At 42.7% G+C, this 13,137-nt stretch overlaps 1 protein-coding gene across 1 annotated transcript; it reads right to left on the bottom strand.

Annotated features, from left to right (window-relative positions):
* Window positions 1–610: 610 nt before the first annotated feature.
* epx (eosinophil peroxidase) lies at window positions 611–11,905 on the bottom strand. The gene is made up of 15 exons (XM_086108506.1): window positions 11,888–11,905; window positions 11,763–11,823; window positions 5,652–5,996; window positions 4,918–5,050; window positions 4,381–4,510; window positions 4,076–4,282; window positions 3,561–3,903; window positions 2,833–2,993; window positions 2,173–2,431; window positions 1,937–2,107; window positions 1,625–1,862; window positions 1,347–1,558; window positions 1,110–1,274; window positions 914–997; window positions 611–771 (listed from the first exon to the last, which is right to left on the bottom strand). Exons 1-15 carry the CDS (start codon window positions 11,903–11,905, stop codon window positions 611–613), a joined length of 2,688 nt encoding a protein of 895 aa, XP_085964632.1.
* Window positions 11,906–13,137: the final 1,232 nt, after the last annotated feature.

The following is a 13,137-nucleotide window of genomic DNA, read 5'->3' as shown; positions in this document are numbered from 1 at the left end:
GTTGAAAGTTCGGGAATGGAGTCTGGATTGTGGTCACCGCCATGAATGACGGGTTTACAGCGACATAAAAACCACAGTTGGGACACACCCGTAGTTGCTCTACAGGTTTGTAAGCGGGAATTCAACACGAGAGCACTGAATAAACATCGAGGCCACGTCCCACTCACGGCGGGGGCTTTATGGGGAGAAAATCTTTCTTTCGGAGCAGAAATTCCTCTAAGCCCGTGGTTTCCGGCTTGAAATACCTTTTTGTAAGCTTGCTGCTTTGCCGAGATGGCCTCACAATACGGTTTGCGGGAGACCTTCATAAATCATTTGTTAATAATTGAGTACATTGGCAGCGCTTGGTGACATAATGGCACAAGGACAAAACACAGGCTCACTCTTTTATACTTGTCCATGATTCATCATTAGTCTGCACATTTCCATCACAATGAAAGCTTATGTCAATTTGCAGTTGTTGTTTTTTTTAATTGAAGTGGTTGCTTAACTTTGTCTTTGACAACTTCCAGCACAGACTGACTCTTCTTTGTTTGGCAAACACCTGAAACAAAGACATCAAGATCTTAAAATAGCTTACTTTTTTTTTTAATCACACATTGAACATTTCCTAAGAATGAAACAAATGAATGAAAAGTGACATCTTAGCATGCTTAGCAGCTGTGGTGACTTGCCTTCGATAATAGCAAAGGATCATCAGCATTCCGGCAACACCCCCGAGCACAACAACGGCTGCCGTCACGACCAAGGCGGCGGATGGCGAGGAGACCTCTGCATCGACACACGCACAAAGAGTAACAGTCACAAGAGAAAGAAAACGCTTAACAACACATCGTGTACACATTGCAGTAGGTTTGGGGTACATTATATTCATTGTATGGCTTTCCTTTGAAAAATTCCCGAATGAACCAACCTGAGCAAGAAAAGGAACCCGGCAGGTTGAGACACTCCATATTTTGGGGGCAAACGGAAATATGTTCTTCACATTCATTCATGTCTAAAATGAAACATGACATGGACAATTTGCGTTTGATTCGTGTCGTTAGGACATTTGAGGCCGAAAGTAATATTTGACAACTTTCTCTTGATTAAAAGTAAGATTTGTCTACCACGGCATGTTGGAGGCGGGGAGCTCCACTGCTGACTTTGTGCGTCACAGCTGATAGATGAAGAACCTTGAAGCTCAAAACCAGGTTGACACTCATACATGACCGCCGAGTCGCAGAGCTGGGAGTAGCCAGACTGAATTTGGGGTATGGGCCCGCAATTTGGATCTTGGGGAGAAGTTACCACACAGTTGTCACAACATGATAGACAACCTTAACCTCTTTGGACACATTTCTAACCTGAGCGCGGTTCTTTCCAGGGGCTGAGGTCGAGGACGGGGATGAGTGGGCTGGAGCAAGGCAGCATGGCGTCAGGTTTCTCTGTGTGTGAGAAAGGGTCTTCCGGCACGTGGGCGATGTGACTGTTGTCACAAATGATTCGGGACAGAGAGATGGTATGGAGGTGTGTCCTCTGCGCGCTGGTGAACACTCCCTTTCTCTCCCACCAAAACCTTCACATAGGAAGTTTGTGCCCGAAAACAGTATTTGACAGAGATCCGAGCAAAGACTTAGTGTACCTGTCACCGTCTCTCAGGGCTCTGAACTGTCTAGCCAGCAGGCAGGATAACAGGGGTCCTACTCTGCCTCCGGCTAGAGGTGGTTCAGAGATGGCCCCCACCCACACGTCGATGTTGTGCGGCGTGCCGTATAGTTGCTGGAATTTGTGCGCTAGATTTGCATTACCCAAAATGTCTGCCAGCTTTGATGTCGTGTTGGGAACCGAAAGACCGCAGAACCTTCGCCATGCGCTGTATCCTGGTTGGGGATAAGGTTGAGGAAGGTCAGCAAAAGCTTGTGCGTGAGGTGCTTTTGGGTTTCAACGCCGCTACCTGGCAGGCCGTGGTCCCGGCCCCTCTGAAGGTTGAGGGCCCCGAGGTCCAGAGGCATTCCACCGTGCGCCTGAAAAAGACGCTCTGTCAGCTCCTCCACCATCATCTGACCGGGAGTTTGGAGCTTGGCAGGAGACACCAAGAGGCCACGCAGCACTGGGTCGATACCGCCTGATGGGACACCAGTTAAGGAGATATATCAAGGACGCCCGCCACACTTCACTTCCTCAACTTACCCTCCTGGACAACTCTCCACGAGGCGAACAAAGAACGATGCAGGGGCAGCGAAGGATGCTGGGAGTTTGCGGCGTATCCAGGCCCGAGCCTGGTCACGGTCGGCTGCACGGTGACGTGAGCAAAACGAAAAGCGGCGGTGGCGAAGATGTTGGCGACACTGGGATCCACGTCAGGGTCGTAAGATTTGTAGGGAGGCATCTGCCTGGACATGGCCTTCTCACCGAGGACTCGCGGTAAGTAGTGCTCCCACGTTAGGATCTAGAAAACAATGAGACTCAAGACATGGCAAAAAATATATCTATATATTAGAACTTACTGAGGTGTTGTGCTGTTTTTAGACCTATAGGGGGCAGTGTAGTCAGAATCGGTAAGCGTAACGGCAAACTACAGCTGGACAGCAGTGACAAAAAAAAAAAGGGCAATGGAGTTCTGAAGGAGAAAGTAGTCCAGAGATTTAGGAGTTTCAGGAGACGACGCAAATTAAAAAAAGTTCAAGGTCTCAAAATAATGCACAAACATTGGACACAGTCAATACAAGCATTTGGAATCTCCTAAAAAAAGAAAGACACTATTTGTGTACTGAACAACAGGCATCTAATAGGTCAGACAATTTGAATTTGCCGATCCTTTTGGAGGAGACATGTGGAGAAGTGTTGTACCTGGTGGATAGCGCCGACGACCTTCCGGGCCTCCTGGTAGAGGGTGTCGGGACTCCAGTGCGGGTTGAGGTCATGTAGCTCTTTGACCAGACGGTTGTGTTCTCGCAGGAAGAGTGTGTGCAGGACCACCATGCCGAGATGCTCATTGGCTCTTGAATCACCTGTCAAACATAATTCATGAGTTCCAGTGGTAGGAAGTAACAATGCATGACAGATTTCTCCGGTATTTGCACTTGAGTATTTGTTTTTCTGAATACTTTTTTTTTGTGGATGTGGTGAGGAACGGGCACCTTGGAAGACACCTTCTTCTCTCTTGCCATCAATTCCCTGAACTCAAAATTCCATTGTGAGTGGCACTTTGCAAACCAATTTTGCAGATCCCCGTGAGACAGTCTTACTGTATTGATTAATGCAGCTTCAAGCCCCTGCTTGTATTAAAATTTGATCAATATTGCACACCACTTGACACTTTGAAGTACTCAATACTTTCTGCATCAGTGCGTATTTTAAGCTGTATCATACAAAACAGATTGAAAGTAGATTATCTGTACAGCCTGCTCCTTGGTACTTTTTTTCAACTGCATCTAATGACAATTTCACATGACATAAAAAGAGAGACATAGTGGGTGATGCCCACTGTGGTTGCAGGTGATCTATAGCCAACCCAAGCTGACTTTTGGCGCGAAGCTTAGTACACCCTCCAGTGGACTGGATTGGATGACGCTCACCCGCTTGAAAGCAGGATGTGGCGTTGCTCTGTGGTGTCGAGCCCTCTCTCGGGCCGCAGGGATCCAAGTGAGCTTGCTGGCGAGGCAAGAAGGGCAGGTAGACCAGCTCCCCGTCCGAGTGCTGCGAGTTGCAAGCCATCGAGCCGAGAGGTGAGGAATGGTCACGTAGCTCCAGAGCCTGGCTATCGGAGCTACCGTACACCATACTGGCGTCCACAAAAGAGGTGATGGCGTTGAGCTGCTCACGGTGCAGAGGAGGCCCGACTCCATCCACACAGCTCGGAGCAGAGCGGAAGAAAGGCATGCAACTCTGGATGCCATATCGAGGATCAGATGGTGGAATCTGAAAAAAAAAAAAAGCGACAGAGGTCGCGACAGAGGAATCCTCAATTCTTGACCAAAAGAGAAAAAAAATGTAGCCTAAGCTTAACTCTTTCATGCACCCTGTAACCTGATAACATGATAAGCTGTCCACTGTCGTAACCGCTCTCCCTGAAAGGGTTAAGGTGAACCACCTCTATGGGGAAGCATGGCGAATCCTGGCTGCAGGTCAGGGTACAGTCCGCCCCGTTCCGGAAAGCCACCGTGCTGGGGCTCTGAGGGGTCAGGACCACGTCGTGGTCAATCCACTGGCCCCATTCGACCAGCAGGTGGGACAGAGTGGAGTCCAGGGAGATGTTGTCATTGTGAGTAAAGAGAACCTCCTGAGACACGAGTCGGACCTGCGCAGACCACCAAGGTGAGAGGTGAGAGAGGCAAGCAAACTTGCTGTCAATAGGACAGAGGAGACAGTGGTGGTGGGTTGCTCCACGGGTTTTACAGGTGGCAGGCTGAAGTTGTGGTAGGTGTGATGTGGATCCCAGCCTCTGGGTTTCCCCCATGTGTCTTCATACTCTGGAGGCAACCAGCGAGAATAGGGAATGTTTGCAGAGCCCCACCTGGGATGATCTCTGAGCAAGAAGAAGAGCAACAAAATAAGACAGATTTCTCTATGAGGCCGTTACATTTCAGCCTTATGAAATCTGCCCGGCAACAAGTGACAAGGCAAACTTGGAGTGACCAGAGATGAGAATTCAGTCAGTTCTATTGATCAACATGTGTCTGCTTGCTAGAGCTCAGTTTTTGTTGTCGTTTGTGTTAACACAGCATACATCTCTGCCTTTGCGTTATTGTCTTATGCCGATTTGTAACCTTTTTTTTATTTGATCGTTTTTCATGCACATGTTAAATTGTATTATAATTGACTTTCATTCCTATACAAAACTGCTTCAGCGATGTGTGTTTTTCAAGCGATTATAATGAGTTGAGTGTGATTCATAGCAAGAGCAATGGAAAAAAAAAAAGATGAAAAGCTGACCTGTTGTTGCAGTGGCCTGTAATGGATCTGTAGCGTTCTGCCACGCAGCCTGTAGGACAGCTCGGTGTGCGCAGTTGAGCCAAACAGCCGGTGGCTTGCAGTAGATTCTCGACATCTGCTTCACTCAGCAGCTCTTGGGTGACAAGCAGAGTCACTTATTTTTCAACACTTATTTTTATTCTTCTTTTTGTGCTTTTTTTTTTTTTTTGGTGTTGTTGGCAATGTTAACATTTTTTCCATCACTTCTCATAGTTTTTATTATTATCATTTTATCATCATTTTTTTTTCATTCTTCACAACAAAGAAAACGCAATAGCTAATATGTGGCCGAAAACAGCAAAACAAATTAATTGATTGAGCTGGTGGACCCCAAATTTCAATGTCAGCATAATTTCACCCATATTTTGTAGTTCTATAGATATCAAATCAAATTGCTTCCCTATTCAAAAGAGTCATGTGAGTATGGCATAGATAACGATATTGATGACGAAAGCACTATCACGCAGGACACGCCAATAAGCACACTGTATCCCAATTTTGTCTATAAAAATTGAAATCGAATTTCATTTTCACAGCTATGTACCAAATGAAGTTAAGAATCGTTTCTTTTGACCATTCATGTGTTCAAAAAATATATATCTATAAATATTAGAAACGGCCCTGAGGTACACCACCGCACAGTCCAACCACAATAATAAACACGTCCATGAGCAGGCAGGTGTACCTAATGAAACGTCCCATACCGTGACGGCTGCTTTGCGTCAAATTGTGTGTGTCGACCATTTCTCGAATCAGCTCCACCGTGTTGTCCAGCAGCTCGGCGGCCCGAACGTGAGTCCTGCTTGTGCTTTGGGTCTGCTTGAAGTGAGCCAGCAGATCAGTCGGTCTTAGGGCACCTTCGGAAAGAGACTTCTTAACCCTAAAAATGTTGAAACCACTTAGAATGCCTTTCTTTCGTTTGCGAGATGTTAACATGTTGAAAGACGTTGCGGACCTTTCACTTGTGCGAACGTAGGCGCCGTGGGTAAGCTCGGTGGCCCTTCGAAGAGCCTCCTCCACAAACACAGAGCCCACATTCACTGTTTAAGAAACCATTAAAAACATGACTAGTTGGGCCTCGTATAGTTGCTAGTAGAGCACAGTAGTTTACTGGTAAGGTTTAATTGCGTACGAACAACTGCCTTCCACTTGACTAGACACTACCCAGTCAGCAAAATTGGTCTGGCCCAGCTCTGGGGCAGTCACGGCAGTACACTCGGCCCACATACCTCAATGAATGACGGTCCTGCACTGGCCCACGTCTGGCATCCATGATGTGGGCCGCATTCGGCCCAGATCTGAGCCGCATTGTAAAACCATATCTGGCACTACTCTGGCCCGACGCCGGGCCAGAACAGGTTCCTGATATCAGCCTGAATTCACCCTCAACTAAGCCACATCTTTCATGAGCCATATTTGACCCACATTAAAAAAAAAAGTCTCAAAAACGACTGTTAGAAAAATATGTTTATTGTCATAATTTGTGAACCTCACATATAACTCCACATACACTGGAAAAATGCACTTTTCTTTATTTAACAGTGAACACAAAGTCCAAATTGGGATGCAGCTTACTCTTGAACGGTAATTTTCTGTCCATCAAATTGTTGCGCTCTCCATGTCCTCTTGTCTTCTCATGCTCTCCTTCCTGTCACCATCACATCTTTGAAGTGAACGATGAGCCGTTTTTAAGCCGAAAAAAACGACCATGTATAGTAAGGCGTTTTTAGACGAAAAAAAACGACCATGTATAGTAAGGTGTTTTTCGATGAAAAAAAAGACCATGAATAGTAAGGTGTATTTAGCTGAAAAAAACGACTATGTATAGTAAGGCATTTTTAGCTGAAAAAAACGACCATCTATAGTAAGGCGTTTTGAGCCGAAAAAAAAGGACCACGTATAGTAAGGTGTTTTTAGCCGAAAAAAACGACCACGTATAGGAAGGCGTTTTTAGCCGAAAAAAACGACCACGTATAGGAAGGCGTTTTTAGACGAAAAAAACGACCATGAATAGTAAGGTGTTTTTAGACGAAAAAACGACCATGAATAGTAAGCCGTTTTAACAAAAAAAAAAACGACTATGTATAGGAAGGCGTTTTTAGCTGAAAAAAACGACCATCTTGTAGTAAGGCGTTTTTTGACGAAAAAAAAGACCATCTATAGTAAGGCGTTTTGAGCCGAAAAAAAACGACCATGTGAAGTAAGGTTTTTTTCGACGAAAAAAAATGACCATGAATAGTAAGGTGTTTTTAGACGAAAAAACGACCATGAATAGTAAGCCGTTTTAACAAAAAAAAAAACGACTATGTATAGGAAGGCGTTTTTAGCTGAAAAAAACGACCATCTTGTAGTAAGGCGTTTTGAGCGGAAAAAAAGGACCACGTATAGTAAGGTGTTTTTAGCCGAAAAAAACTACCATGTATAGTAAGGCGCTTTTAGCCGAAAAAAATGACCCTGTATAGTAATGCGTTTTTTGACGAAAAAAAAGACCATGTATAACAAGGCGTTTTTGGCCGAAAAAAAACGACCATGTATATATAGTAAGGCGTTTTTAGCCGAAAAAAACGACCATGAATAGTAAGGCGGTTTTAGCCGAAAAAAACCGACCATGTATAGTAAGGCGTTTTTAGCCGAAAAAAAGGACCATGTATAGTAAGCCGTTTTAAGACGAAAAAAACGACCATGTAAGGTGTTTTTAGCCAAAAAAAACGACCCTGTATAGTAATGCGTTTTTAGACAAAAAAAAAGACCTTGTATAATAAGGCGTTTTTCGAGGAAAAAAACGACCATGTATAGAAAGGCATTTTTAGCCAAAAAAAACGACCATGTGTCGCGAGGCGTTTTTAGCCCAAAAAAAACCGACCATGTATAGTAAGGTGTTTTTAGCCGGAAAAAAAAGACCATGCATAGTAAGGCGTTTTTAGCCGAAAAAAACGACCATGTATAGTAAGGTGTTTTTAGCCGAAAAAAACCGACCATGTATAGTAAGGCGTTTTTAGCCGAAAAAAACGACCATGTGTCGTGAGGCGTTTTCAGCCCAAAAAAAACGACCATGTATAGTAAGGTGTTTTTAGCCGGAAAAAAAAAGACCATGCATAGTAAGGTGTTTTTAGCCGAAAACAACGACCATGTACAATAAGGTGTTTTTAGCCGGAAAAAAACAAATGTGTGTAGTAAGGCGTTTTTAGCCGAAAAAAACCCGACCATGTGTCGTATGGCGTTTTTAGCCGAAAAAAACCCGACCATGAATAGTAAGGTGTTTTTCGCCGAAAAAAAAAAGACCATGTACTGTATCGTAAGACGTTTTTAGCCGAAAAAAGCGACCATGAATAGTAAGGCGTTTTTCGCCGAAAAAAACGACCATGAACAGTAAGGTGTTTTTAGCCGAAAAAACAACCATGTACAGTAAGGCGTTTTTAGCTGAAAAAAAACCCCAACCATGTATAGTAAGGCATTTTTCGACGAAAAAAAACGACCATGTATAGTAAGGCGTTTTTGGCCGAAAAAAAAACGACCATGTACTGTATAGTAAGGCGTTTTTAGCCGAAAAAAGCGACCATGAACAGTGAGGCGTTTTAACAAAAAAAAAAAACGACTATGTATAGTAAGGTGTTTTTAGCCGAAAAAAAACAACCATGTACATAGTAAGGCGTTTTTCGCCGAAAAAAACGACCATGTATATAGTAAGGCATTTTTAGCCGAAAAAAACGACCATGAACAGTAAGGAGTTTTAACTAAAAAAAAGACGACCATGTGTAGTAAAAGGCGTTTTTAGCCCCCCAAAAAACGACCATGTATCGTAAGGCATTTTAAGCAAAAAAACAACAAAAAAACGACCATGTATAGTAAGACGTTTTTAATCGAAAAATACCGACCATGTATATTAAGGCGTTTTTCGCCGAAAAAAACGACCATGTACAGTAAGGCGTTTTTAGACGAAAAAAACGACCATGTATAGTAAGGCGTTTTTAGCCGAAAAAAATGACCATGTATAGTAAGGCATTTTTAGACGAAAAAAACGACCATGTATAGTAAGGCGTTTTTAGACGGAAAAAAAACGACCATGTATAGTAAGGCATTTTTAGCCAAAAAAACCCACCATGTATAGTAAGGCGTTTTTAGCTGAAAAAAACAACCATGAATAGTAAGTCGTTTAAAAAAAAACAAAAAAACGACCATGTATAGTAAGGCGTTATTAGCCGAAAAAAAAGGACCACGTATAGTAAGCCGTTTTTAGACGAAAAAAAAAGAAAATGTATAATAAGGCGTTTTTCGAGGAAAAAAACGACCATGTATAAAAAGGCATTTTTAGCCGAAAAAAACCACCACCATATGTCGTAAGGTGTTTTTAGCCGAAAAAAACCCGACCATGTATAGTAAGGCGTTTTTAGCTGAAAAAAATGACCATGAACAGTGAGGCGTTTTAACAAAAAAAAAACGACTATGTATAGTAAGGTGTTTTTAGCCGAAAAAAAACAACCATGTACATAGTAAGGCATTTTTCGCCGAAAAAAACGACCATGTATATAGTAAGGCATTTTTAGCCGAAAAAAACGACCATGTATATAGTAAGGCGTTTTCAGCCGAAGAAAACGACCATGTATATATAGTAAGGCGTATCAACCCGAAAATAACGACCATGAATAGTAAGGTGTTTTTAGCCGAAAAAAAGCGACCATGAATAGTAAGGCGTTTTTCGACGAAAAAAACGACCATGTTTAGTGAGGTGTTTTTAGCCGAAAAAAACGACCATGTATAGTAAGGCGTTTTTAGCTGAAAAAACCCCCATCATGTATCGTAAGGCGTTTTGAGCCGAAAAAAAATGACCATGTATAGTAGGATCAGAAAATGAAAGGTCGTTTTTTTTTTTTGTCGAAAAACGCCTTACTATTCATGGTCGCTTTTTTCGGCTAAAAATGCCTTACTGTACATGGTGGTTTTTTTCGGCTAAAAATGCCTTACTATACATGGTCGTTTTTTTCGTCTAAAAACGCCTTCCTATACGTGGTCGTTTTTTTCGGCTAAAAACACCTTACGACAAATGGTGGTGGTTTTTTTCGGCTAAAAATGCCTTTTTATACATGGTCGTTTTTTTCGTCTAAAAATGCCTTACTATACATGGTCGTTTTTTTCGGCTAAAAACGCCTTACAGTACGTGGTCGTTTTTTTCGGCTAAAAATGCCTTACTATACATGGTCGTTTTTTTCGGCTAAAAACGCCTTACTGTACATGGTCGTTTTTTTCGTCTAAAAACGCCTTACTATACATGGTCGGTTTTTTTCGTCTAAAAACGCCTTTCTATACATGGTCGGTTTTTGCGGCTAAAACGCCTTACTACATATGGTCGTTTTTTTCGGCTAAAAACGCCTTACTGTACATGGTGGTTTTTTTCGGCTAAAAATGCCTTACTATACATGGTCGGTTTTTTTCGTCTAAAAACGCCTTACTATACACGGTCGGTTTTTGCGGCTAAAAACGCCTTACTACACATGGTCGTTTTTTTCGGCTAAAAACGCCTTACTATCCATGGTCGGTTTTTTTCGGCTAAAAACGCCTTACTGTACATGGTGGTTTTTTTCGGCTAAAAATGCCTTACTATACATGGTCGGTTTTTTTCGTCTAAAAACGCCTTACTATACACAGTCGGTTTTTGCGGCTAAAAACGCCTTACTACACATGGTCGTTTTTTTCGGCTAAAAACGCCTTACTATCCATGGTCGTTTTTTTCGGCTAAAAACGCCTTACTGTACATGGTCGTTTTTTTCGTCTAAAAACGCCTTACTATACATGGTCGGTTTTTGCGGCTAAAAACGCCTTACTACACATGGTCGCTTTTTTCGTCTAAAAACGCCTTACTATACATGGTCGGTTTTTGCGGCTAAAAACGCCTTACTTATACATGGTCTTTTTTTGAAACTGCATTTAAGGGTGGCTCAATACTGTCTGGCCATATAAGGGCCGGAGTTGTAAATTGATTTCTGGCCCAAATACTTCACTCCACAACTGGCCCTCATCTGGTTTGCCAGAGTCAAGCCAGTGCCTCCTTTGCCACTCCTGGGCCGTGTTCGGCCCACATGCATTATGCCAGTGCCGACTCAAGGCCAGCTGTGCCAGCTTCATGCCGAATCCGGGCCAGATGCCTCTGCTGACTGGGTAGTGGTGGAAAATAAAATATCTGTGCAACTAAGTAGTAACAGTGTTACGAGAAATGTTTTTTCTACTCCAGACTCCCACTCCGCATTTGTAGTGGAAAAAAACCTTACTAGTAAATGAGACAGCCGCACTACCAGGATGCTGAATTGACTTACCTGGATGAAAATACAGCAACAGTACGGAATAATTAAAAAGTAAGAAAACAGAATTAAGAAAACAAAATTCTTGCATAGGAAACGGGGGAGAAAATCCTTCGGCTTGACTTTCTTTTATGTTCACGATTCAAATTTTAAATGCTTTCTAGTGTTGCTGTCCAGCTTCCAAATGGCACACAAAAACATTTCAAGTGGCATTAACTTTTTTTGGGGGGGGGAGGGTGCATATCGTTTGCCTACCGTGCAGCCGCACATTATGCGCATGCCAGAACCCATTACTGGCCGACATCTTGCAAATTTCTCCATTGTGAGACAATTAAAGGTTTTTCTTCGTCTTCTTCGAATAGTAGAAGAAATTGAGGAAGACAGTCGTTCTACCAGTGCGCTAATTTGTCTTACTATCCAAGTGCGTACTATTACATGGACTTTAGATGGATATCAGTGATATCGAATAGACGTTCAAACGGCTTTCCATAAGTAACAAGCTGAGGTCCTCACCTGAGGTGCTGTCAAATGACATCGCCTGCTTTGGGAGGGACACGACCAGGATGATGGTCATCTAAAAGGACGAGACTTTGAAAAGAAGAGACCTCGCACAAAACGATGAATTTCAACCAACTCACCCTGTGGAAAGTGTCCATCTTGATCTGGTGTCAGTTAAAATCGGGCCGCCGGTACTGAACAGTATCTTACTGCTGTGCTGACTGAGGCTCATGGCCAGCGCCAGCAGGTGTGTGTGTATCAAATGGCCATTTATACACTAGCAGGTATGTGCAGAATCCCCTTATTAGTCACACTGGTGACAGGAAGGCAACATCAAACATAAGGCGTGCACCCTAAACCTCACTTTTTTTTTCTTCCCTCCTAATTCAATTTTTGATGAAAAGCCTTCTGTCACGTTAGGATCATTTCAAATAGATGAAAGTGTGTGTCACTTATGCTTCATGGGAGGGAGCTACATGAGGGGTGGGCACACTTTTGTGCTCAAGGGCCACATTAGATTTGGGGAAACGGCCAAAGTCAGCTCTGAACAGGACAGAATCTCTAGAAAATAACAATTAAACTTGGTGGGGCTTTGGGATACGTGTGCCTTGACTGAAACGTTTTTCCAAGATATGAAGCTGTCGCTTGAACAATTTTGTGTGTTGTGATACCCAGTAACATTTAAAATACAAGCGCTTTAAACCTCCGCCACCAGTTTCAGCAAACTTTAAAACGTCCATCGGTTATTTTGAAGTTAAGTTGATTTGCCAACAACCGATAGACACCACAGAAGAAGAACAAGAAATTAACGTTCAGTTACCGGTAGTCACAGCTTTTCATGGTTTGACGGTTGTGTGGAGAGGAAATACTGTTTTTAATATACAGTTGAGCACAAATTTTGTTATGACAAAAAAAAAAAAGTAAAATATATCAGTAAAAACAAATATATTTTTTACAGTGCCTGCCCCTGAGCCACACTGTGTTTTTTGCATTTTTGTTGAAATAAACTAAGACAATAATGCGTTTTTTTTAATTCTAGCATTGTGCAAGTCCACAAAAAAACAAAAAAAAACAAAACCCCACACATCAAAGTAGCTGATTGTTTCTGTGCCAACTTTAGAGAAGGAAGAAGGAAGTCTGGCAAACTCAATGTAGGAATGAGGTTGAAAAAGGTCAAAGTGACGCATCGTTATAAAGTTACAAAACAAGAACATTCAAATGTGAATCCCTAATTTGCTCCTTTGATGCGGCAGCTGTGCGATACAATCTCAGGAGTCCGGTGTCATTAACTTGTTATTAACGTTGATCCACATTAGCTTCATCTACTTGTGTGCCTTCAAATGTCACATCCAAAAATTCTCAATTAGTTTCAACGGTTCTAGTCAGATTT

This window comes from Hippocampus guttulatus, chromosome 4, assembly GCF_054856545.1.
Source record: "Hippocampus guttulatus isolate MCC_2025c chromosome 4, RoL_Hgut_1.0, whole genome shotgun sequence".
Classification (NCBI taxonomy): Eukaryota; Metazoa; Chordata; class Actinopteri; order Syngnathiformes; family Syngnathidae; genus Hippocampus; species Hippocampus guttulatus.
Note: the sequence above shows the minus strand (reverse complement) of the source record. Positions and strands in the feature narration are given on the sequence as shown.